The 26,840-nt window shown below is 45.9% G+C and overlaps 1 protein-coding gene across 4 annotated transcripts in view; it reads left to right on the forward strand.

The window, feature by feature from the left end:
* HERC3 (HECT and RLD domain containing E3 ubiquitin protein ligase 3) overlaps positions 1–19,664 on the forward strand; it is a 113,151-nt gene extending 93,487 nt beyond the window's left edge. For all 4 annotated transcript variants that reach the window (XM_045536816.1, XM_045536817.1, XM_045536818.1 and 1 more), the window contains 4 exons: positions 13,390–13,573; positions 13,805–13,907; positions 15,565–19,185; positions 19,348–19,664. In XM_045536816.1, the coding sequence (XP_045392772.1) occupies positions 13,390–13,573; positions 13,805–13,907; positions 15,565–15,773 (496 nt within the window). In that variant the 3' untranslated portion in view covers positions 15,774–19,185; positions 19,348–19,664. The remainder of the gene's footprint in view (positions 1–13,389; positions 13,574–13,804; positions 13,908–15,564; positions 19,186–19,347) is intronic.
* Positions 19,665–26,840: the final 7,176 nt, after the last annotated feature.

Genomic DNA, 26,840 nt, shown 5'->3' on the forward strand with positions numbered 1-26,840 from the left:
TTCTGGTTGTTTTGCATATCCTTTGTTTCTTCCTTGTTTCTTCCTCCCTCACTGGTTTTTTTTTTTTTTTTTGAGACAGAGTCTTGCTCTGTTGCCCAGGCTAGAGTGCCGTGGCATCAGCCTAGCTCACAGCAACCTCAAACTCCGGGGCTTGCGCGATCCTCCTGGCTCAGCCTCCTGGGTAGCTGGGACTACAGGCATGCGCCACCATGCCCGGCTAATTTTTTCTGTATATATTTTCAGTTGTCCAGCTAATTTCTTTCTATTTTTAGTAGAGACGGGGGGTCTCGCTCTTGCTCAGGCTGGTCTCAAACTCCTGACTTTGAGCAATCCTCCCGCCTCGGCCTCCCAGAGTGCTAGGATTACAGGCGTGTGAGCTACCAAGCCCGGCCCTCCCTCATTGTTTATCATTGTGGTTTGGTGGTTTTCTGTAGTGATAAGATTTGATTCTTTTCTCTTTCTCCTTTGTGTCTATTCTTGTGTCTTTTTATGTGTTTTCATGGTAGTGATTATTGTACTTTCACTTCCAGATGTAGGTTTCTCTCCAGTATTTTTTATAAGGCCAGTCAAGTGATGATGAACTCCCTCAGATTTTGCTTGTCTGGGAAAGACTTTATTTCTTCCTCGTTTCTGAAGGATGGCTTTGCTGGAAATAGTATTCTTGGCTGACATTTTTTTTTTCTTTTGGCACTTTGAATGTATAATCTCATTCTCTCCTGGCTAGTAAGGTTTCTGCGGAGAAATCTCCTGCTAGTCTAATGGACATTTTCTTATATCTGATTTGATGCTTTTTTCTTGCTGTTTTTAGAATTCTTTGTCTTTGGATTTTGACAATTTGACCATAATGTCCCTAGGCAAGGCCTTTTTGTGTTGAGTATGTTTGGGGACTTTTGAGCTTCCTGGATCTGGATGTCTGTGTTTCTCCCCAGATTTGGAAGCCTTCAGCTATTATGTCATTAAAGACATCGTCTACAATTTTCCCTTTCCTTCTCCTTCTGAAATTTCCATAATACAAATATTTGTTCACCTAATGGTATCTCATAAGTCATGTAGTCTTACTTTGTTCACTGTTTTTCATTCTTATTTTTTTCTCTCTGGGTAATTTGAAATGACCTATCTTTTAGTTCAGAGAGTCATTCTTCTGCTTAAGTTTGCTATTGAAGCTCTCTATTGTATTTTTTTATTTCATTCATTGAATTCTTCAGCTGCAGGATTTCTGGGTTTTTTTTTAATGTTTTCAATCTCTTTGTTGAATTTCTTATTCATTTAATGAATTGTTTTCCTGATTTCATTGAATTGTCTGTATTTTCTTGTGTCTTGAGTGTCCTTAAGACCATTATTCTTACTTTCTTTTTTGGTAATTCATTGATTTCCTTTTCATTAAGGTCTGTTATTAGAGAGTTATTATGTTCCTTTGGTGGTATCATATATCCTGTTTTTTTTTTTATGTTTCTGGTGTCCTTGTGTTGATGACTGTGCATCTGGTGGACTAATCACCTCTCCCAAACTTTCTAGAATGGCTTTTGTAGAGACAGTCTTTTACCTGTAGTTGAGTTTTATTGTGCTGGTTGGAAAGCCTGTGGTAACTGTTTCCAGATAGCTATGTTGGTATAGCCTCTTGAGCTGCATTCAGTGTCAGCAATAACTGTGGGCACTTCAGTGGCCTAGGCTGTAGAAGCGTCTGGTGGTGGCAGTAGCATGGATTGTTCCTGTCCTCAGTGTCAAGGGCTTTTGGGGTCCTATTCTCATTTTCCCCATAATGGTGAGGCTTAGCCAAGGGGGATCCCTCTTGGTGTCAGGTCTGAGATGACCTACAGGCAACTACAGTGGTGCCAGGTTTTAGGTGGAGCTGAGTTTCTAGGTTCAAGGTCTTGGAGTGCAGGTTCACTCTCTGTGGCGCGTTGGACGTAGGTTGCCCACAGAAGCGGGATCTATGACTCTGAGGCACCCCTTAGCAGCTCAGGCCCAGGGGGCCAGGTTATAGCTGTGATTCTATCCTGGGGGCTCAGGGCACGGTACTAGCCTGACACTGGGGAAGACGAGGTGCTCTGAAGGTTTGGGCCTGTGGAGCAGGGTCGGTACAACTGCAATCCAGGAACCTGAACTAATAGGGCTCGGTGGCAACTTGGGTCCCAGGGGACAAGGCACTGTGCAGTCGTGACTCTAGAGCCTGTGATGGTGAGGCGTAGTCATACGCCAGCCCTTGCGAGGCCGGGTACAGCAGCAGCACGTACTCCCGAGTGGCAGTGCACAGCCATTGTTTATGCCCCGGGGGAAGCAGGGAACCGGGAACAGCACAGTGATGGCTTCACTCCCCAGGGAGAGGGTGTCTCAGCAGCTCAGGCTCTAGGGGGTGGTCTAGCTTCAGGGAAACAGGGTCCTGGAGTTGTTTGGCCTGTAGGGAGGAGTGTCTCAAGTCAGCCACTGCTCTGTTTTCCTGGGACATGGCGTATTATGTCAGCTTAGCCCTGGGATGCCAGTTGCTCAGACCAGCCGGGTCACCAGTTCCCCAGGGCATGATGTGCCACTTCAGCTCAGGCCTGGGGGACATGACTATTCTGGGTAGACCAGGCACCATTACCCTGGGATGAAATGTGTCACTTCATCTTAGGTATTGGGATGTGTGACCACTCTGGATGGCACGGCACTGTTTCCTGGGATGTGGGGCACTGCTTCAACTGAGGCACTGGGGAGGAGGAGGCAGGGTGCCACCTCAGCCCTGGCCCAAAGCGGGAGGGGGAAGGGAGGGTGGAGTGGTTCCACCTCTGGTTGGCCCCACGGGGAAGAGTGTCACAGGTGGTCACAGCTCATCCTGGGGATGTTGGGCCACCGGGCTGGGGTGGTTCAGCGGTGGCTTGGCCTCAGGAATAAGGGGAAGCTGTGGCTACTCAGCCCCAGATCACACCATACTTTGGGTTCTAAGATGTCCTGGTGCAGTAGCCGGGCAGGCCTCATGGGGCGGGGCACGGGGTCAGCCCCTTCTCTGGGGGCTTTTTGTTCTCACTTGGGTTTCTGTTACACCTCTGATGCACTCTGGTGCTCTCCCTCAGATATTTGCAGGAAAATGTAGTTGTTCATTCGTTGTTCTGGCTGTCTTTGTGAGGGGACCAGCGCTGGGGGCTTCTCGTGGGCCCCCTTGTTGATGCTACTTCCTCTTAATTAGCACTGAAGAAAACAACATGTTGAGAGCAGCATTAATTGACACGTAGCAATGAGAGTCTCCGCGTTAGTTTGCTAGGGCTGCCGCAACAAAGGGCCACAGAAATAACAACAGAAAGGTATTATTTCGTCGTTCTGGAGGTTGGAAATCCAAAGTCAAGGTTTGGGCAGGGTTGGTTCCTTCTGAGGTTTGTGGGGGAAGGCTCCGTCCCAAGCCTCTGTCCTTGGCTTGTAGATGACTGTCTTCTTCCTGTGTCTCTTCCCATCACCTCTTCTCTGCGTATCTCTGTGTCCAAATGTCCCCTTTTTATTAGGCCACCAGCCCTGTCAGATTAGGGTTCATCCTAGTCACCTCATTTTAGCTCGGTTACATCTGTAAAGACCCTATCTTCAAATAAAGTCACACATTCTGTGGTACTTTGGGTTAGGACTTCAACATATGAATTTGATGAGGACACTGTTCAGTCTGTAACATTTCACCCACCGGCCACTCAAAATTTATGTCCTTCTTACATGCAACATACATTCACCCCGTTCCAACATCCCGCAAAATCTTAACTCATTCCAGCATCAACTCTTAGGTTCAGAATCTCATCTGTGATGATTAATTTGATGTCAGTTTGATAGGCTATAAGATGTCCAGATATTTGGGCAAATGTTAATTCTGGGTGTTTCTGGATGGGGTTAACACTTGAATCAGGAGACTGGGTAAAGCAAGTTGCCCTCCCTAATGGGGGTGGGCTTTATCCAGTCTGTACAAGGCTTGACTAAAACAAAAATGCTGAGTAAGAGAACTCTTCCTGCCCGACCACCTTTGAGCTGGAACACTGGTTTTTTACTGCCTTGGGACTGGGACTGTTTGAGTCCCCAGCTTGCCAACTGCAGGTCTTGGGGTTTGTCAGCTTCCATAACTGCGTGAGCCAGTTGCTTAGGACAAATCTCTCTCTCGCATGCGCACGCACGCACACACACACGCACACACACACACACACACACACACACACACGCGCGCGCGCGCGCGCCCTGTTTGTTCCGTTTCTTTAGAGAACACTGACTAATTCACCATCTAAATATCATTTAAATCAAGTGTGGGTGAGACTCAAGGTATGATTCAGCCTGAGGCAAAATGCTTCTTATAGCTGTGAACCTGTGCAATTACACAAGTTATCTGCTTCCAAAATGCAATGGTGGGGGAGGGGGAGGGACAGACATGTCCATGCTAATAGGGAGAAATCAGAAGGAGGAAAGGGGTCATGGGTTTCCAGCCTGTCTGAAACCTAGCGGGGTTAGATGCTAAGGCTTGAGAAGGCTTAAGGAGCCTCCTTGGCTCCATGTTCTGTCCTCTAGCCCATGGGGAGGTGGCCCACCGTCTGGGCCCACTGAGGTGGTGGGTGCAGTGGCAGCCCCACAGTCCTCGAACTATCTTCCGGGCCACTCTTTCTTTTTGAAAGATAATACCTGTTCACAGCCAGGTAGCTCTGTCAGCCCATTTCCTACCAGTGGAATCCCAGAAGTCCAACAGTCTTCCTTTGTTTCGTCCCATTATCTCCTTCAATCCAAGATGTTAGTGTTTCTGCTAAGTATGAAATTCTCAAAAAACTTTTTTGGCCTCCCAAGCAGGGTTCAAGCAATTGGACAGAAGCAATCTCCGCAGATCTTTTTGTATCTCTATTCTTGACATCTGCTGAAGTGGTTGATTGGAACCGTGAGTCACAGGGTTAATCTCTTTAGCAAACCGTTGTTCGCTTAATCTCTTTAGCAAACTGTTCGCCTACACCTTCCGCCCTGTTTACAGAGCATGTTATCTGGATGGGCTGAAAGTTTTCCAAACTTTCAAGTTCTAGTTGGTTTTTGCTTAATGGTTCCCACTTCAGTTTCTCTTTTTTCACTTACATTTTGCTCTAAGCAGCAACGGGAAACCAGACTACATCTTTAATACTTTGCTTTTAGAAATCTCCTCAGCTAAATATCCACCTGTATTTCTTGCAAATTCTACTTTCCACAAAATATTGGCAAACAACTGGGCCCAGTTCTCTGCCATTTTATAACAAAGATTGCCTTTCCTCCAGTTTCTTTCTTTCTTTCTTTCTTTCTTTCTTTTTTTTTTTTTTTTGAGACAGAGTCTCGCTTGCCCGGGCTAGAGTGAGTGCCGTGGCATCAGCCTAGCTCACAGCAACCTCAGACTCCTGGGCTCAAGCAATCCTCCTGCCTCAGCCTCCCGAGTAGCTGGGACTACAGGCATGCACCACCATGCCTGGCTAATTTTCCTCCAGTTTCTAAAAACATCTTCCTCCTTTCCATCTGATACATCTGAGACCTGTAATGTTTATATTACTAGCAACATTCTGTTTATGACAGTATTTGTATTTTCTGAGACAATAGAAGCTTTCTTTACAGCTGTCCTCTTTTCTTCCCGAGCCCTCGCCAGAATCTCCTTTGACGTCCATATTTCTACCAACATTCTCATCCAGGTAATCTAGGCTTTTTTTTACTCTGAACTCTTCAAAATCTTCCAGGCTCTACTTACACCCAATTCCAAAGTCTCTGCTACATTTTTAGGTATTTGCTATTGTAGCACCCCACTTCCTGGTACCAAAATCTATGTGTAAGGGTTCTCCAGAGAAGTAGAACCACTAGGGTGGATGCATGTGTGTGTGTGTGTGTGTGTGTGTGTGTGTGTGTGTGTGTGTGTTGAGAGAGGGAGGAAGAAAGAGACTGAGACTCACTTTAAAGAATTGGTTCACATGTTTGTGGGCTTAGCAAGTCTGAAATATGCAGACCATTAGGGTAGGCCATTAGGAAATTCTAGCAAGAGTTAATACTGCAGTCTTGAGTCCAAAGGCAGGCTGGAGACAGAATTCTTTTTTCCTTGGGAGAAGCTCAGGTTTTTTTCTCCTAAGAGTTCAGCTGATTAGATGACATCCTCCCACACTGCGGAGGCTAATCTGCTTTGCTCAAAGTATGCTGATTGAAAGGTTAATCCTTTTTAAACAATAGCCTTCATAATGGAAATCAACTTCAGGCAGGTGTTTGACCAAACAGCTGGGTACCGTTAGCTTAGCTGGCTGGCACACAAAATTAACCATTACAGGTCTGTACTAAAAAATCATTGTGATGGTGCTTCTCTGTGCTATTATACCAGAAAAATATTAGCTTAGTAGAATAGGCTTCAGGAAAGTAGTGCATTGTATGCAGTGTGAGAAACTTCCGGCATCCATGATTAATGTGTACAATAATCTTTTTCCATTAGCGGCTTTATCTTAAAGATTGAACACTTACCCCATTTTTAAAATGAGAAGAGAGAGGCAGAGCCTGAATTTGAAGCCCTGTGTGCCCCACTTATGTGCTGTATTATGACCCATGTTGGTTAGTTACCACGGTAGATGGTTACCGTGTAAAAAATGTGTTTGGAGGAAACCCAAGAGTTCAAATTTAGTTTTATGAAGTATATTTTAGGGATTAAGTGGTAACTATTTATCTTCATGATGTTAGATTAAAAAATTTTTTTAAAAATATAGAAAACATCAAAGAATAATATGACAAACATGTTTGGATGATCCAGAGTAAACAGGCAGTATTTGCTGCAGATTTTTTAACAAAAGAAAAAATTACCAATACCATTGAAGTTCTTTTCGTATATACCCTTAATCCCATTCTCCTCTTCCGTTCTTTCTTACACAGCTACTATTCTTATTATGAATTTGATGTGTATTTTTTCTTGTATTTTTTAAAAAGCTAATTTAAAGACGCTTATTCTGAACCAAATGTGTGTGATCAAGGGCCAGAGAGCCATGCCCAAGAAGCCTGGAGCAAGCGGTCCTGCCATGGTTGGTTACAGCTTAGTTTGATATGTTTTAGGGAGCCAGGAATTACAGGTAAAATCATAAATCGATTATTACTTTTAAACTCAAAAAACCTACCAAAAAAAAAAAAAAAACCCTACCAAGAAAACAACATAAGCGTTCTAGTAAGACTTGCTATTCTGAACAATGTAACATCTTTTCTAAGTTTTGCAAATACAGTAGAAGTTTTAGAACACATCCTGTTTAAAGATGTTAACTAATCGGATCTTTCTAGAACATCCAAGAATAAGATCTACTGACATTGTTGGGATCAAAGACCCCTGATCCTCCAAAGTTTTGCCAAACTGTAGGGAGCAAAGGCCCCTGGTCTCATTAAGGTTTGCTGAAACTCACTGATATGAGGCAGATTGATGAATAGGAGGAAAAAGTTCCGGATTTATTTTAACATGCATACATATAGGAGCCTTAATCATGGAAATTCGGTGGAAAAGGGGAAATTGTCCATTTTAATGCTTAGGTTCAACAAAGTGTGGACAGCTGTGTAGAAATATGATTGGACAAAAGGGCATAACTGAATGCTAACAGGCTGAGTAGAGGAGCCGAGAAAGGCCTCTCTGTCTAGATTCGGTTTGGCCTCTCTGAACATGCATTCCTTCCTCTGGGGTGTGCAGCAGGGCCCTTCGTGGAATGGAGGTCTTACAGTTCAACAAGTTAGATCCAGTAATTACTTTTCTGGCCAATTTTTACGTAGAATAATTGTAGGTTTTATGGTTGGCTTTCTGGAAAGGGAGTTATGGCTGTCACAACCTGCCTTGGGGAAGAGGGATGCTGGTTTCTAAGGCTGGACTTGGGAAAGAATGGGACTGAGAGGCAGGAGGGCAAAGGGAGGTCAGAGAACTTTTGCTCCTGATGTCTACATTGTAGGCTACTGTTTCCTGAGTCCTGTCAACGTATCACTTGACTGTAGACTGAACAAACCTTCCATACCAATCCTACCTCAAGCAGTGACACAAAGTTACAACATTTTTTTTTCCACATAAGGATCAAAATTGAGCTACTTTAAAAACAATCTAGTTTCTAAGCAGATACTATATTTTTAAAGAAGAATCTAAATAGTCTTAAAACATTTCCAACTTGATTGTAAATTTGAGTACATGTAATACTTCCAAGAAGTAAGATTGTAGTGAGATTTTCCTTGAATTCTAAGAACAGCCACCTTGTTTATCTTAAAATTACTTACATAAAAATTGACAGTTAAAGGAGTTTTTCAAATTTTCCTGTGCATAGGACTTGCTGTGTTAACACAGTGTGCACGTAACTGGCTTGCTTGGAAAGAGTAGAACAAGTCAATAGTGGGCAAGACCAAGGGGAAAACCTGAAGCCCCCTGTAACTACAGCTCCTAGGGCTGCCTTAAATCTGTAACAATACTGTTGGTATCAGATGATAGAATGAGTCAGACACGGATTTTGCATGTACCTTACCACAGACATTGAAATCAGTGGAAGAAGCTGCATCTACAGCTAGGAGTAAGAGACCGAAACCAAAATATCTTCATAAACTGTTGACCATAAGTTTCTGGTTTTGTGCTCCTATTTACTTGATAGTTTTCCTTATATTAGTTTGCTGACATTTATTTTTGTTTACATTTTTACCTAAGTAAGAACCTTTAAGTTAAACACATGGGTATTTCTGTCAATAACTCAGGAGATTTAGCTGTTAACATTAAACCAATAATATTAAATTGGTCTTATATGTCAAAAATCACACAAACACCGATCATTTTGTTTTTGGCTGGGTTTATAGTTTTATAACATTTATGTCAAACCCTGATACCTTAAGAACATGAAAATGACCACTAAACCCAGGCAAAAATGTATGCTGACAATTTGAAGACATTTAAATTTTCATTTTACCAATAATATTTTTTAAAAATAACCCAGCTTATTTACCAAAGATTACTAAATTCAGACGAACTAGAAAAACATTTGGATTTGTTTAATTATTTTATGAGTGCTCCCTTATATATAAGCCAGTTTGGTACCATGTAGACACAACATATAATGTACATACACAAAACACATCTAAACACATACACTCACATGCACACAAAGTTCCAATGGCTTTTACCTCATAATTCTAGCCATGAGGTGGCAATAGAAACTCACCAGTTTACAAGACAACTGGATCCCAATTACTTCTGACGAAATTGGAACTTGTTCGCATGGCTAGACTTTAGTTGTCCTGGTAGGCAGTCTAATAAAGCCTGCAGACCAAAGTTTTGGGTAAAGCTTTCCATGGCAGTTTGATTTTTTTAAAAAACTCCTTTTACCCTTTTTCCCCCCTTCAGTTTAAAATGAGTTTTCAGTGTTTACATTTTAGCTAGAACTGGCTGCAAGATCTCCAAGTAGCCTTGAATTAGTACTACTACAAACACTAATTTTATTTTAGCATCAGTAGAAAAAGTTAGTTGGTTCAGAGTAGGCAGAAAAGAAAATAGAAGAAAGCTTAAGAGACTCAACAGTTTAACTTTATAGTAGCACATTGACTATTTGAGCTCTGAATTTTTCTTTTCTTTTTTTTTTTTTTGAGATAGAGTGTCACTTTGTTGCCCTGGCTAGAGTGAGAGCCCTGGCGTCAGCCTAGCTCACAGCAACCTCAAACTCCTGGGCTTAAGCGATCCTACTGCCTCAGGCTCCCGAGTAGCTGGGACTATAGGCATGCGCCACCATGCCCGGCTAATTTTTTCTATATATATTTTAGTTGGCCAGCTAATTTGTTTCTATTTTTAGTAGAGACGGGGTCTCGCTCTTGCTCAGGCTGGTCTTGAACTCCTGACCTCGAGCGATCTACCTGCCTCGGCCTCCCAGAGTGCTAGGATTACAGGTGAGAGCCACTGTGCCGGCCTGCTCTGAATTTTTCTTGATGTAATTTGCCCATTAGTTAAAACGTGTGCACAAGAATTGGCCATAACCAGCTGGAGTCTTGGAAAACCTGGCATGCCTTCAGACCTTTCCATTGACACAAATACTTGCATGTAGAGGTGCTGTAAACCAACTGGGACTCCCCAAGGAGGCCATTTTCCTTGTCCTCATTTTTAGAGAATTTTTTTCCTTTTTTTTTTTTTTTTTTGCAACAGGGTCTTGCCCTATTGCCCAGGGCCCAGGGTAGAGTGCAGTGTTGTCATCATAGCTCACTGCAACCTCAACTCCTGGGCTCCAGTGATCCTCCTGCCTCAGCCTCCTAAGTAGACGAGACTACAGGAATGTGCCACCACACCCAGCTATTTTTTCTAATTTTTTTAGGGACGAGGTCTTGCTCAGGCTGGTTTGAAACTCCTGGCCTCAAGCGATTTTTCTCGCCCTCCCCAAGTGCTAGGATTACAGATGTGAGCCACCACACCTGGCTTTCCTGTTGTTCGTTAAAAGAAGGAACCGAACTGTGGCCTAGGGTTTATTGCAGTGGATCAGAGTGTGCTGGTTGTGAGTGAGACTCTGCTGTGTTTCACCGCTGAGCTGTCCCCACCCTCTTACATGTCTCAGTTTCTCTTTTGGGGGTCTACCACCTCTGAGAGGGCTCAAAATGCCAAGTGTACAGCTCTTGTATTTGTTTCCTATATGAGTTTTCTTTTTATTAATTTTGTTGGGGTGTTCCCTGTGGGGCCACTTCGAATCATGGAGAGTCACCCCGACACTCCCGCTCAGGCCCGTGGTCACCCAGTGGTGCTTTTCTGCTGGGAGGAGTAAAATGCCCTTTGTCTTCGGAGCTGAGGAACTCAGTCTCTAATTTATCTACGAACAGGAAAATTTGGTTTCATCCTTTGCAAATGCACAGAGAAGCCAATTGAGATTAATTTGGGGAGGAAGAGGCAGTGGAGAAGACCCTTTAAAATACATCCCCAAATCAAAATTAGGATCCCAAACAAGAACTTCCTAGGAAAAGAACCAATAGCTCAGAATAAACCAGGAGCGTCAGCCAAGATCGTGAGGTCTGGGGCTTGGGAGGGCTTCCCAGTTCCACCCAAGGAGAAGCTCAGAGTTGAGGTGCCCAACGGGGCTGTGCTGGTACCTGGCACCAAGTTTGGGCTACTCCTTCATGGGGTCCTGAGTCTTCTCTGAGCCCCATGTTGGGTGCCATCTTGTCAATGGAAAAGAACCCAAACCCTGTAAGATAATTTAAAGGTGTTTGTTCTGAGCTGAATGTGGGTCACCATGGTCTGGAGAGCCACAGCCAAGAAGCCTTGAGCAAGTGGTCCTCTTTAGGTTTTTACACTTTTATAATAAACATGCGTATTAAGACAGTGATCTTTTTTACGTTAATGGTTTTATTTTTAAAAATGTACACTTACACGTCTCGTATATATATCATGTATAATTTCATACTCCAACAAAACCTCATATCCATAAATAATACGGTATTAGCTATCAATTACAAAGCAAATGTTATATACCTGCCTCAGTTCTAAGCACTTTTACGTGTATTAACTTATTTAATGCTTATCACAGTCCCATGAGTTACGTACTCTTACTTTCCCCATTTTACAGATGAAGACACCGAGGCATAGAAAGATTCAGTGACTTGTCCAAGGGTCGCAGCTGTTAAGTGTTACAGCTACCACCTTTGATAGACAGCAAAGTGTTAAGTGTTAAAAAAACAACTTACAAAAATGCTCTCATATATTACTTAACATTCAAAAACTTGGTTTTCACTAGGCGTTGTTCTTGAGATTCTGTTCCTTTTGAATAGATACCTGGTTAATTCCATTAAAGTGCTTGGCTTGATGGTTTCCATCATGTGAGTATACCATCTTTGTTCTCGGATTGATGGATATTTATTGCTCTAGATTCCCTATATTACAAGAAAATGCTACAGTGAACGTCCTCGTACTCATCATGTGAGAGCATCTCTGGGTTACCCGCCTGTGTGTGGTGTGTGTTAGACCCTGCTTAAAAGGGCATTTACATTTTCAACTTCTCTAGATACTAACATTTTTTTCCCCAAAACGTTCATGTCTGAATTCATGGTTTATGTTTCTGCTAGTAAGAGACTGAGTGTGCTTAAGGACAGTGGCCAGGCTATATATGAAAATAGAGCTGTGACCCGCAACCTTAGCACCCTGCCCAGGAAACCAAGCTGTCATCTACAGTGAGCAGCCCAGAAAGCTGGCTGCTCCGAGCCGGACTCGCAGGAGGCCTGACTGCCGTGTCTCTCGGTACTTATGTAACAGTGGGCCCTCAAGTGGTCAGGTCGTGATTAACAACCAGCAGCTTCTCGAATGTTTGTCTCCAGTTAGGACCAACCAGAGAAATATGCACCCGTAACCGATCACTAAGAACACCCTGCTTCTCGTTAGTCCACCTGCAGCTGCCCCGGGCCGCATTTTCCACTGCACAGTTTCCCCCTGCACCACCTGCCTTTGAGTGTCTGCCAGCACTTGAGTGACAGCGGCTGACTGCCTTGGTGCAGCAAACTCTGAATGAATGGCCTTTGTCTTTCTCGTGTGGTTGATCTCCATTGATTTCCACTGGGCTCTGTTTGGTTCCCATCGTTCCGAAGCGTCTCCCCCCTGGCTGTGTGTGAGGTCCCTGTTTCCCTGCACCGTCACCATCGTTGATGTTGCGTGATTTTCCTGCCAGTCTGCTGGCTGCAGACAGTAATTCACTGCTGTATTCATTTGCATTTGCCTGATGGGTGAGATGGAGCCATTGTTTGAGAACATTCTTTCCAGAGATGGTTAAATTCTACCGTCCAGATGAATTTCCCAGCCCTCTGACTTTTTCCTTCCTCACATATGCCAGGGCTCCGCAGACCGGTGCCAATCAAATAAGCAGATTCAAATTAGCATGCAAAGGAGTCCAAAAACAGAGAGGAAAAGAAAACTCTGCATGCTCTACCCCCTTGGGCTTTTAAGATAGATTTTATACCTTAGCATGAAATTGGTTAAAGGATTTATAAGAAAGGAGTTATAAAAGTGCCTTTTTAAAATAGATGAGGATACAAATATCAGGTGGTTTGGCTTTGTGTGTTTCTGAAGTTAGGGAAAGTTGCCTAGAGCCATTGTCTTAGACTTTTTCTCCTCAGCAGTAAAGGTCTTGCTTTTTTCCTCAATTAAATTTTAAGGAGGACGTTAAACGAGACAAAACCTAGAGCATCTCAGGTAAAAATCAGTAGTTGCTTCTACCTGTTTGGCCTCCTCCTTTTCCTACCTGGCCTACCCTGCCCTGAGACCCGTGGTGGAATCCTTGGGCTGGGGACAGAGGGAGGAGTGGGGAGCTGGTGACCTACATGATGGCTTCGGATGCCTCCTGCCGTGAGAATTTCATGAAATTCCATTTTTCATCACTTTCAACTGCAGCATCGAAGGGTAACTTCATCAACTCCCCACGACTCTGAGCTAAATGTATTTATGTCTCTCTGGTCTTCTGGCAGGCAGGAATTTGTGGATGCTTACGTGAATTACGTCTTCCAAATCTCAATTCACGAATGGTACACGGCCTTCTCCAGCGGCTTCCTCAAGGTGTGCGGTGGCAAAGTGCTTGAGCTCTTCCAGCCTTCAGAACTGAGGGCCATGATGGTGGGGAACAGCAACTACAACTGGGAGGAACTGGAGGAGGTGAGCACCGGAGACGCTGTCGTTTCGCCGTGGCGGGGCTGCAGGGGCAGTCGGGGAGGGGCCAGAGCCTGACGCCTTCAGAGAGTCCCCTGGCTGAGCAGGACTTGGAGGGCTCCTGTGTCCCAGTGTTTATTCCTCAGTCGCAAGTGCGAATGGTATACACAGTGTCCACTATGACATTCTTCTTGTTCTATAAGATAAACGTTTTTTCTTTTTGTCTTTTTTGGACAGACTGCCATTTACAAGGGTGATTATTCGGCTACACATCCCACTGTGAAACTGTTTTGGGAAACATTTCATGAGTTTCCATTGGAAAAGAAGAAGAAGTTTCTCTGTAAGTGTCAATAATATCGATATGGTGCATGTCCAGACTTGGGTCTCGTATACAGTAGAGGATGATACGCTGCATAGGTGAGGCTTAACGCTTCTAAGTAGTACGCATAGCTTAAATATATCCATGCTTTTCGTCTTAGTGGTATCTCGGGCACAACAGAGGTGGTTAATCCATATCTGTCGCCCAGCATGAGGGGTTGCACGAAGGGAAGAAAAGAAGCATTTCACTGACTTTCAGTTGTTCTAAAAATACTAATTACTTTACATGGAAGTGATTCCTTTAAGAATTACATCTATAAAATCATTGTTGCCATTAACTTCCCTTATCTCCGTAGCCTTTTTTTTTCCCCCGAGACAAGGTCTTGCTCTGTTGCCCCAGCTTAGAGAGCAGTGCTGTCATCCCAGCCACTGCAACCTGGAACTCCTGGGCTCCAGCACTCCTCCTGCCTCAGCCTCCCGAGTAGCTGGGACTACAGGGATGCGCCACCATGCTCAGCTAATTTTTTTATTTTTTGTAGAGATGGGGTCTTGCTATGGTGCCCAGGCTGGACTTGAACTTCTGGCGCCACCCAAGCAATCCTCCTGCCAAAGTGCTGGGATTTTAGGTGTGAGCCACTGTGGTCTTTTAAAAATAGTTGAAATCTTTGTCTATTAGTGCTTGTGTGTAATCAGGGTCAGAAATTAGCCAGTGAATAGTATAGAATTTTTATCCGTATAAAATAAAAAAAAAAAACAGGGTTTGAAAGGTAGTCTGTTGCTTTAGCATGTATTTATATTAACGCAGGACTTGCCCCCAGATTCTGCTGCTCATGTGAAGCCAGGATGAGAGAAAGTGAGCTTACACAAGAATTCTTAAAAAGAGCCTTGCCTCTCCTCTGCCCGGCTGCGCTGGCCATTGAGAAGCAGTGGCATGTATGTGGGTTGAGTGACAGGGGAGGGTTTGCCAGGTGAGCTCCCGGGGCTGTTGTGACAGTCAAGAGGAGCCTGCTGATGGCCCGTCCTGAGGCTTTCCTTGCAAAAAGGCATTTTCTGTTCAGAGACCAATTAGACTTACCAAGATTTTTATTAACTCCAGAGATTTTGGCAAGAGTGTGGGTTTATCACAGCCTCAGGAAATGGCAGGTTATTTGAAAGCGCTTCTTAACTAAGGATTTAATGATAGTGATTTCCAGCAATTCAACCGTGAGAAAGTTAGTTATCTGGCAACAGAGAACGGAGAGACAGCCGGCTCAGCCCCTCTCTGGCCTAGTGACAGGACTGCCCGTCACAGGACCGAAATGTCTGATCTAAAGTGTGGGTCCGCTCCTCTGGCTTAAGAAAGACGGGGAGACGGGGAAGGAGGGCAGGCGGACCCCCAGTGGGAGAGATTCAGCCGCCGCGGTGGGCAGGCATCTGCACTTGGCAAAGGGAGGCCTTGAGGTGTCAGGGACTTGGGGCTTCCTGGGTCCCCCCGAGTCAGCTCCTTTCCTCTGTCAGCAATTTCTTTCCTCTGGGATTTTGCGAAAAGCGCGTAGAACGTTCGAGGGCGAGTGTTTGGCTGAGACCGTTTCTTTCGTGGGCACCGCGCCACCCGACTCGCGGTGGCAGGCGGGCGCGCTGTCGCCTGGCCGCGGGGCTCCCGGGTGCGCGGCCGCTGACGCGCCGGCCTGTCCCCGCAGTGTTCCTGACGGGCAGCGACCGCATCCCCATCTACGGCATGGCCAGCCTGCAGATCGCCATCCAGCCCGCGGCCGGCGGCGAGGAGCACCTGCCGGTGGCGCACACCTGCTACAACCTGCTCGACCTGCCCCCGTACCGCAGCAAGGAGACGCTGCGCGCGCGGCTGTCGCAGGCCCTGGACAACTACGAGGGCTTCAGCCTGGCCTGAGTGTCCCCGCGCCGGGGCCTCTGCAGGAAATCCCGGGCAGCGGGTTCTATTTTTTTATCGTCCGAGGGGGTGGACGCTTTCGAATCCTGACCCTGCTCGAGGAGCTTCTGGGTTTGCAAAGCAGGGAAGCGACCTTGCTGAAAAAGGAGGGCTTAGGGATGGGGTGAAAAAATTGGCTCTCGTATGGGAGGTGTTTTTGTGTTCGTTTTAAACCAGACTACCTAGTGTTCCTCGTTCCTGTGACTGTGTCGCACTCTGCTGGGTAAATGGCGGTGGAGTGTCAAGCTGTCATTTCCCAGATGTCTCTCTTGGCCCTGGTCGTTCTCGTTCCAAGAATGGTTTTGACCGATCCGTCCTTCCTTAAACCTGCGCATGCAGAACGTGTCCCTGTATGCAGCCGGGGACGTGCCCGGCCTGTCGCAGCCCCTCTCTAGCCCGCATGGAGGACAGGACCCCTTCAGAAACTCCCAGCTCCAAACAGCGGAGTCTCGGTCCATTACTTTGGCGGGACTCTTGAGAATTTATGGGAGCCTTTATAAACCCATCTTGCTTTAAAAAATAAATAAATAAAATTCTCGAGGGAATAGCAACCTTCCCATGGCTGTGCCGATTTCCTAGACCTTTTTAAAGATGTGCAGAGCAGCTTCGAGTTGCAGCCGAGCCTGATTTTGTTTTGTTTGCTCAGCTACATCCCTTTGACGATCAGGTGGCTTGATAGAGCCTACCTGTTCTGTCGTCTCGCTCCCGAAGCAAGTTGCATCCATTACATTGAGTCTCTGTACTGTCTGAGAGAAAAGTAGGAATAATAAATTTCTTGTCCCGTTCTCTGTTACTTTATATCCTCCACCACTTTCTCTTTCCTCCTTTCCCCCCTCCCTCCTCCCTTATTTTACTTTCGTCCCTTTCTCGCTTTCCCCATTTTTTGTTACTGAAGGTCCTTCCCTCTTCTCTCCTAGTGGATGCATGCAGTCTGATTCCTTAAATTTTTATTTAAATTGCAAAATTTCTACTCAGATTTTTTTCCCCCCTCTTCCCTAATTGCTAAGACATAAGGACATTCTTTATTATGGAACTTTGTTTATCACATTTGAAATGTCTGTTTACAGTGGGATTTTAGGGGAGATTGTGTTTAAATCAAATATATGTATCTCAAAAATAATGACATGCTCAGCCTTCCTCCTCATGGGATAAGAAAACTCTAGATGATTTAAAGAATCCATGTAAGCCTAATTTTAAATTCCTAGTGACTAGAGCAAAGACTTATTTATATAAAATGGAGTATTTATGAACTGTGACACAGATCAAATCTCAATGAAGGGTTGTAGATTTTTGCTTTTGCTTTTTGTTTTTAAAACTTATTCCAATTGCTTAAATTGGTAGTTTTCCAGTCTTTATAAATATAAGGTTAAAAAAGATTATACAGTTATATGAAATGTTTATTTTCTATGTGTGTGCATATAGTTCAATATCATGCAATAAATTTGGTGTTTTAACTTAAAACCATTTCTTATTGTACTTGCAGAATGGACAGTTTGCTTCTACCCAAATAATCTCATATTCATAGAAGGTCAAATTTGGTTCCTGCCATAAGAAAGTAGAACAAAGTGCTGCAGAAACGGAGAGGACGGCAGGGGCAGGTGGCAGGTGGCATTGGGCGGGATGGGCGTTCTGAAGATGGGGACGGACAAGAAGGCATTTCTCATGGAGGGAGAGGGTTTAGCCAGGGCTCCATCATGGGGCATAACAGAGAAGGCCAGGAATGGTGTGAGGGAAGCGTCCCAGGAAGCAGGATAACCATGATAAATAATGATACATGAGACTGGGGAGAAAAAGGTAGATTCGGGGCTAACCAGGCTAAGCATGGGGACGTTAGCGAGTAGCCATGTAGGCTTTGTTCAGACATTCAGAGCCTTGGAGTGATAAAACCCGAGCCTGGTCCTAAGAAGGAAGATGCGGATGGTATGAATTTGGAGGAGTCGGAGTGGGAAGGACCAATCCAAGCAGGGGGTGGCGGGGGTGCTGGAGAGGAGCAACAGGAGCCATGGGGAGAAGCGAGCGGAGGTGTCGGGAGCTGCAGGGACAAGGGAGGACAAGGGGGGACCAGAGACCTGTGTCGTGACCGATGATCATTCGCCCACTTACACCCAGTGTACGAAACACAGCAAAAACAACAAGTATTTTCAATAAATTGGTAAAACAAGTACAACGTATTGTTCTGCTAGATTTAACAGGCGGTTTAAAGGTGGTGAAGAGAACAGTTTTATTATTAAGCTCCATTCAGCAATCATTGATTTTTCTGGGATGTTTTCCTTTTTCCCGTCATCATTTCTTGCTTCCGAAGCCTGAACTCTTCAGGATGGGCGTTTCTGTATGTGCCTGTCCACCTACTGACCCTCCCCGCCCTGCAAACCTTTGGACATGTCTTCACTATTTCAGTCCTTAACCAATTTAATGAAATTCTTGGGCGACTTCCTTTTCCTGGTTGGGGCTCCATGGGAGTATACGAAGGCAATTAGCAAATGTTGGGCGTTCTGTCTACTCCGCGTGAAAGCTTTTGGAGGGTGAGCAGTGGTTGGCAAACTGCCGCCCAGCAGCTACAGGTTTTTACGTTTGTAAAAAGGTTGACAATTGTTGGAAGGCTATGTTGACAGAGACTGTGTGGCTTACAAAGCCCTAACATGTTAATATCTAGCACTTTACAGAAAAAATGTGCCGTCCTGTGTGGGACAAGATTTGCAGGAATCATAATAACTGTGTGGAGAATCTTCCTGAAGTTTTAGGAGGAACCTGAGTCATAATTTGATGCTGAATCAGAGAAAACAAGTGTTTGTGCTTTTCTGCCACAGAGGTAAGAAAAATCAAGTTTTGTTTAAGATTAACCCACAGAAGTGGCTACTAAGATTTTTAACGGTAAGAGTAACTGACCCATATTGATGTGTTGGATGCCAGACCCGGCACCAGTATTTGCTACGCACTATCCAGTTTCATTGCCACCATGGCCCTCTTGTCTCTGGCAGTTACAGGCTGTGTGGCCTTGGGCAGGTTTCTTGACCTCTCTGTGTCTCATTTTCTTCCTGTGGAAAATAAGGACAGAAATAGTACCTACCTCGTGGAATTGTTATGAGGATTAAATGAATTCACGGAAAGCACATAGAACAAGGCCTAGCATATAATTAGCTCTCAGTCACTATCATGAACAATATTACCTCAGTTTTTCACATGAGAAAATCAACATTTAGAGAAAATAACTTGCTCGTTTTCACAGAATTGTGAGACCTAGACTTGACCGTTAAATGGTGTCATGCCCAGCCGCTACAGAGGGACAGAATGAGGCTGCTCGTTGGCCATGGGAAAAGGAAGTTCGTGACGTGGCAGGGGACTTCTTTGACCACACATCTGGAAAGACATTGCTGTAAGTTTGTGTGTGTTCCGTGTGCAACTCAGCAGTGAACAGGTGTGCAGTTCTCATGTCATCTGCAGTGGGTCTCAAATGGCGCCGGGGCATTTAGTGGTCAGGACCCAGGTGTGCTTAATGCCTTTCACTGCATAGAACCGTCCCCCTTTGTCCCACCAGAGTGGCCAGTGTGCCCTGCTGTGGCCTGAATGTCTGTGTTCCTCTGAAATCCACGTGTTGAAACTGACTCTGGAAGGTGCTGATGTTAGGAGGTGACGAAGAGAGAATTCTCATGGCAAGACAGAGCAAGGTCACGGCAAGAAGGCACAATCTGTGAGAAAGTGGCCCTCACCGGACACCACCAGCGCCTCGGTCTTGGACTTCCCAGCCTCCAGAACCGTGAGAAGTGTATTTCCGTTGTTCCTAAGTTACCCGGTCTATGGCGCTTTGTTATGGGAGCCTGAATGGACTAATAATAGCCATCCTGACTGATACAATACGATATCTCATTGTGGTTTTTATTTGCATGTCTCTGATGATTAGTGACGTTGAGCATTGTTTCATATGCTTCTTGGCCATTTGTAGATCTTCTTTTGAAAATGTCAGTTCATGTCCTTTGCCCATTTTTTAATGGGATTATTTGCTTTTCTGGAAATCAGATACACAGTTTGCAAATATTTTCTCCCATCCCGCAGGCCGTCTTTTTGCTCTGTTGGTGATTTCTTTTGCTGTGTGATTCCTGTTGTCCCTGTTCTTGGCAACTGTGCTTTCCAGGTCTTAGTCATGACTTTTTGGCTGAGGCCAGTGTTCAGAAGAGTTTTTGTTCTGATGTATTCAAGGTGCCATTCTTGTCTTTGAACAGTTGCTAGTTTGTATTTTTGTGGGCGGAGTGATGCTGGGGACATCTATTCCACCACCTTGCTCGTGTCACTGGGAGACACTGTTTTCTAGTAATTTTACATTTATAGAAAAGTAGCAAAGATAATGCAGAGAGTGCTTATGTCCCTCAATGGCAGGGCAGCAGTATTTATCAAAACTACGGAGCCAGTGTTGGGAAGTTACTATCAACTAAACTCCAGGGCTAATTGGGATGTTACCAGTTTCCACGGATGTCTTTTTCCCTGGTCCAGTCCAGGCTCCCACACTGCATTTAGGTCAACAGGCCCAAAGAGTATTGGGATTCAAGGCTTTGCCACCCTGGGAAGTCGTGCTCTACAGTCTTGGGACGTAGGGTAACTTGAAGGGCCTCTTAGGACAGGTGGGTCATCGGGCCACCCCACGGGCCTTGAGTCCTTGGGAGTTGTCAAACGGCAGTTCCCACTGGAAAATACCTTGCACGAGGAGGAAAGAGGTGGTTTGTGTTATAGGTTTGACCGTCTCTGGGTTTAAGAAAGTTGAACTGTATCACAAGTCTTCTTAGGTAACTGTGTGAATCTCTACGAGGGACTGCATTTCACAATTTCGGTTTCTGTCTGAATTCTTCATCTTTAGGTAGATTGTTTTTGGAGCGAACTTAGTATCTTTTAATTTCTCCAAGGACTATAGTTTGGAACGAATAGTTAAAAGTAGTTAATCAGAGGATAGGGATAAAGGTGGGATGAAGGGGGGGAGGCATGTGGTAGAAGAGCAACAGATTTGAGGTGAAACCCAGTGAATAGAACACATCTTGTTGGGGTCAACCACAGGAGGAAAAGCAAATAATTTAAGTAAAATGAAAGCTAATCCACAGAATTCCATCATTTTCTTTTAATAAGAAATATAAGTATTGCTCATCTCAAGTTTTCTTTGGCTCTTGAAATGGAACCAAGCAAATTTTAAACCAGTTGTTAAGTCTCTAAAAAGTCCAGAACATCAGGCCCGAGTTGCCTGTAATACTCTTCGCTTTGTTAGTAGCAGGGGTCGCTGGCGTCACCAGTGTGCTGGTTTGTGAACGTCTCCGTCTCTGACGTGCCTTTGTTGGTGGCCTCCACTGCCGGAGTCGTGCTGGGGGGGACAGGGTCTCACACAGCAGAGCGGAGCTTGGGATGAGGAAGGGGAGGAAGAGAGCGGGTCCTTGTGTCTTCAGAACAGGTGAAAATTCTCCTGTTGCTTGGACCATGGGCGTCCTCCGGTTGGGAGTGGCACAGAGCCCGCCAGCAATGCCTTTCCATTCCAGGCTTTGGTAAGGAAAGATTAGCGAACCTGTGAGCACAGCGCCCTGAGGAGGGTGTGGCAAATGCCGGTCTCTGACTGCAGTTCTTGGCTTTGGGATGTGAACCCGCCCTGCCTCAGGCGCAGGTGGGTCAGGCGTGGCCTTGGGTGACTGTCTGTAATGCCCTTTACTCGTGTAGCGAGATACCTGAATATGCAACAAAACAGGTGCCAGGAGAGGTTTCCACCCCACTGTGGGCAGGCTCTTTGGATCTGGATCAATAACATCCTTTCGGATCAGCCAATCCAGGCTTTGGGGCTTTATTTCCTTCCAGAATAATGGGGTGTGTACCCCTTAGTTATGCATAGCACCAAGAAAATGAGTTCTGACATCAGCTTCCCTCCTGCCCGGCCCCCAAGTGGCTGGATGCTTGGCGGGGTTCATAATCACATGGTCTTTAGCGCTTTTAAAAGCTGATTTTCCTGGGCCTAATCCCATGGGAGCTGGATACGATCTATGATAATTATTAATTCAGCTTCCACCGATGTCGAACATCCCGAGAAACTAAAACAAGAATTAAAATACACACACACACCTCTGATGGAACCAAACACTAAACAGGATTAGTCTTTCATGGTTACCTTTTCTTTAGGATTAGGAGGAAAAGCAAGCAAAAGGGCAGATTCTGAGATGCTGTGACCCAGGCACCACGGGGTCGTAAGAGGCCTGCGCTCTTGAGGACAAAGGTCGACAGCAAGTGCCAACTAGGTGCTGGCTCGTGGTCCCAGCAGGGCCGGCCTGACACAGCCAAAGCTTCTGGTCAGAAATGGATCTCTTGACCTTTCCTGCCTGGGCACTCTCAGGAGCTCCGATGTTTGTGAACCAAGTCCAAGGACTCTCAAGTTCAAGTCATTGGCAGACTGTTTGGAGAGAAGACCTGGAAATTGCAAACTTCCGAGGTAATGAGGGGATGCAAAGCCGTATTCAAGGAGACTGTGACATCGTTGCGTCTGGAAGCTTGTCCCACTGCCGGCCTTCAGTGTGTCCCCCGCACAGGCTGATGGTGGAGTGGGGGACCCCAGGTGCTTCCCAGTCTCGGCCTTGGCCGCAGGTGTTTTGATGAAATTTAGTTTGTGGATGAGGAGCTTGCCAGAATCAGAGCAACTCCCCTGCCGGTTGTATGTTTAGTTTTTAGTCATTAAAAATACGCCATGAGACAGAAATTTCAGGACACTTAAGCTACCTAGAAATCAATCCAGAGGTTATTGTGTTCCTTCAGTCCCTATAACACAGGCATTTCTACAAGTGGTCTCAGCTGCCGTCTCAGCTTATCATTTCCCCAAGACAATGGGAGAATGTTCCATGAAATCTTGCTCCCCTGATAACGCCACCTGGTGCCTACAGTGCTGGCGGCGTGGTCTGTTTGTGACTCGTGCAGACGGAATCTGAGTGCGATGGCGGGGACATGGCACAGGAAAGACAGCTCCTTCTTTGCAGGGATTCAGAATGTGTTGCTGGACTTGAAAATAAAGGATCTTTGTCAGTGCGGGTCACGGCATCCTCCCTCAGCAGCGTCTACTGCGGATTTACTGTGTGATCACGTTACAGTCACGCAGATGGATTGCCATGGTAACCCGATGAGGCGGGCGCCATTTTCCAGACAAAGAAATGGAGGCTTTGGGAGGGGAGGTCACCCCGACCGTGCGGCCGGGCCACTGTGCTCAGCGTGGTCCCCGGGCGTTGGCGAGTGTGCCGGTCTCTGCCAGCCCAGGGTTCGGGGTCGCTGGCAGAGCTGCGTGTTTCCGCGGGCATTGGGGTGTAGTCTGCACCCTGTTTAAAGAGGGGTCTTGCACTGGCCGGTGGCAGCTTGTCGGGAACGCAGGAAGTCAGGCCCGCCCTGCAGCTGAGCTGCCACCGCGAGGGGCGACCCGATGGGCACGCGTCTCCACGGTTGCACGGTCGCACGCGCATCCTGGTGGGAGAAGCGGCCTCTGCGGCTGGGGAGGGGTGTGCCCTTCAGTCTCTCCCTTCCCCTCCCTCTGGATAGTCTTCTCCGATCATTTAAAATTCTTTAAACGCAAGTGATAGAAGACGACAGTGTCTCAAACTGTCTTCCCAAGAAGCACTCAGAGCTGCAGAGCCAGATGTAGTGACAGGAGGATTTCTGCACATCTCTGAATTGCTTTAAAGAAATTAAAGGAAAAAAAAATCAAACATTTGCAAGATCAGGAATTTCAGGATTCGTAGTCACAAACACACATGGGCCCGACTGGGATCTTTGTGGTCTCAGAGGCTTGGTTCTTGCTGCGTTTTGTGTTGGGCCACGTCCCCCGCCCCCCCGCCCCCTGCGGTGTGAGCCTTGGTGCTGGAGGGGAGAAGTGAGAACCCCAGTTTCTGCTGAACCCTCTCTGTGCGCCTGCCAGGATTCTGCAACGGCGTTTGGGAGTTGTCACTGTTGGCTGTGTTATATACAGCCTTGGCGAGCGGCCCCGGCTCGGGGATGATCCTGACCTATTTTTTCTTAGGAATACCTGAATCCACTTCTAGAAGAGGTAAAGAGGCGGCCCGGGGGACACACGGCCTCTCCTCCCCAGCCCGCCCGACCCGTGTGTGGTCCCCACCCTGCAGTTCCCACGCAGGTGGCCACAGGCCTGCCAGCTGTTACGGGGACTAGAAGCAAAAACACTGCGGTGGGACCCGGGGGACAACCGGGCTTTGCAACAGGCTGTAGCACGCGAGTGGACTCGAGTTTGCAGGACTTTCTGACTCCTCAAAAGGGGCAACATCAAAATGTTGAAGCAAATGGAGGGTCACTGCCACTTGTGCCCACATGTTAGGACTCTGAGCCCCGGGTTACAAAACCTATTCAGGGTGAGCTTCAGTTCTGGCAGAATGGCCTTGAATTAGCCTGGTGCTGCCTGTTTGTACCTGAGGCTGGCTCCTGCTTTCAACACTAGGACGAGGTCCTTACTCCAAGCCTTGATTTTCAGGTTTAGTACATTTTTAATGCTTGCTTGTGTTGCTTAGAGTGTACGGAACCCACACCGTGTGAGCGACACCTGCATGTCCACCCGGAGGCGCCGTGCTCCCGCCGCCCCACTCTGCAGCTGCGACACCCAGTGCACGGTGAGTCGCCCACCTCGCACGCCCGAGATGCGCCTTTTCTCCAAAGTACCAGTTCTTGATGGCCTCGTTCATTTCAGGATAGTAAGTTTCATTTCAGAATGGAGAGTGTATTTACCTATGATGGCCTCGTGGACTTTGGAAATGTACTTAGTTTTTTCAAAAAATTGGCTCTAATGCCTTGTTTCTGCACTCTGCCAGCTCCTCCTGCCAGCGTAGAGCACGAGCCACGTTTCTGTTAATCGCTGCCGCGGGGACACGTGTCACCTCCCGGTGCCCTTCCCGGAGCCAGCGCAGAAACCTGACCCTCAGGAGGCTCCGGAGGGGAAAGAAGGGAAAGGTTAGACCCTCAGGGGCAGGTCAGTCACATGGTCCCGGTGACGATGTCAATAATTTCAGAATCTTCCACAGTTTAAAAATATTTTATTTTTAAGTTTATACAAAATACAGTCATGTACCAAAATGTACATAATGTTTTTCATTCAATTTGCATTTAAAAAAAAAAGGACAATGGCAATTTCTAATGCTTTGCGCTTACATGTCATGTAAACATTGCTCTGGGCCCAAATCATTCACTATAGTGTTATGCGTTTCCGGAGATTTTCATGACCGCGCAGGTATTTTTCAGATGGAGAATCAGATCTGCCGAACCTCTTTCTTGAGCTACACGCATGATCACAACTGGCCTGATTCCAGGTAAGGTGACATTCTCTAGAGACATAACGGCAGCGTGGTAGCGAGGACTTTGATTTTATGTACGTATGGGTGTCAGTCTGTAATTCTGGCCCCAGCCTATACACGTGCGTGTGTCATGAAGGATCGTGGTAGAGGACACAGATCTCTGCTTGGGCAAGTGGCCAGTGCCACAGCGCGGAGCCAGCAGCTACACCTGCGTATTACTCTCCTTTGGAGTGTGTCGCCTCGGCTACCATTTGAAATCGTGCCCGTGCGCACAATTTGAATATAAAAATTAGAAAATGTTTCCCCAGTCTTTTAACAAAATAGACCCTTAAGTGCATTTTGAAGGTCAAGTGGGAGAAACAACAAAAGGAATCAATGAAGGGAAGGAAAGCACGTTCTGGGCTCTGCCAACACGTGGGCTTCAGAGGAAACACTGCTTCGACATTTTCGGGTCTGCTTGTCCCTCCCCACCGGTGTAATCAAGTGGGTCCCAAGAAAGGACACCCCAAGGCGTTGATCCGGGTGTAGAAACCCCCTCTCCCCAGCTGGGGCAAAACCACGCAGGAAGCAGCGTGTCGGGAAGAGTCCCTCTTGAATCTGGACCACAACCAGCCTTCCCAAAGCAGGGAATAGTCTGTGCTGTTCAACTATCTATATTATCTATACCATCAAAAGCAGGAAGGTGTTACCCTGAAGAAAATGGCATCCCAATCATCTGGTTAAAAATCTCTAAAAAAGATAAAAAAATCAACAAACTTCAAAATTTGATTTTCTGTGTAAATCTGTGATTAGTTCTGGATACCAGGCCCAATTCTGTCTCCTACGAACCAGGTAACTCCGAGATAGAACAAGCTTAATTAGCAATCACGCCCATCCCTGTATTCTGCCAACAAACCTTAAATATTCACCTAATAAGGAATTCCCAGCTCAGCCACATTCACAAATGCTCAGCCCTCCGAGGATCCAAGAGTGCTGGCCTCAGGACATCTTAATACAGTATTTATGACACAAGCGTGGCCCTGAGGCATTTGTCCTGGGGTAGAAATGTCACACCTGGGAGCAGGCACACACTGCACAAGGCAAGATTGCATCAGACCGAGACAAAGCAAAAATCACGCTGATGTACGGAGCCTGCCCTGACAACAGATGATAATCTTTTGACTTCAAATTGGCAACCAAAAGGAAGAAATCTTATCTAAAAGCTCTCAATGCATTCCAACTGGCAATTAAAAAAACAACTAGTATGCCAGTCTGAAATTTGATTTGGTCTTTAATGGAAATTTCCCTGAGTTGGAAGATCACCAAGATTGTGCCACCTTTCTTCTTCTACCAGCACAGGACAAACTGCTGTCATGAAAAACTTCTAAGCAGGCCTTTATCCCAAACCTTGTATTTACATGTCTTAGAAAGGGAATTGGAACCTAAAGGATTCAAAGATGAAACGCAGTAATGATATCATAATGTAAACACCCATTTCAACGTGTACTCCAGAATGAACACAATGAAAGCATGTGCTTATGAAAATTACAAGCTTCTGGCATCTCTAATTCTTATCACAGAATCAAGTTTATTTATGCTTTACCCTTTACTTATTGCTGTTATTAAATAACCCCTGACACTGATCTTGTTGGCACGTACTAATAAACACACACATTCCCACGAGAGCAAAGGAAAAAACCCCAGTCCGGAGCATCTGTCTGTGTGAAGCCAATTAAGCTGCTGCCTCTAGCGTCTCGAC

This window comes from Lemur catta, chromosome 24 (genome assembly GCF_020740605.2).
Source record: "Lemur catta isolate mLemCat1 chromosome 24, mLemCat1.pri, whole genome shotgun sequence".
Lineage (NCBI taxonomy): Eukaryota > Metazoa > Chordata > Mammalia > Primates > Lemuridae > Lemur > Lemur catta.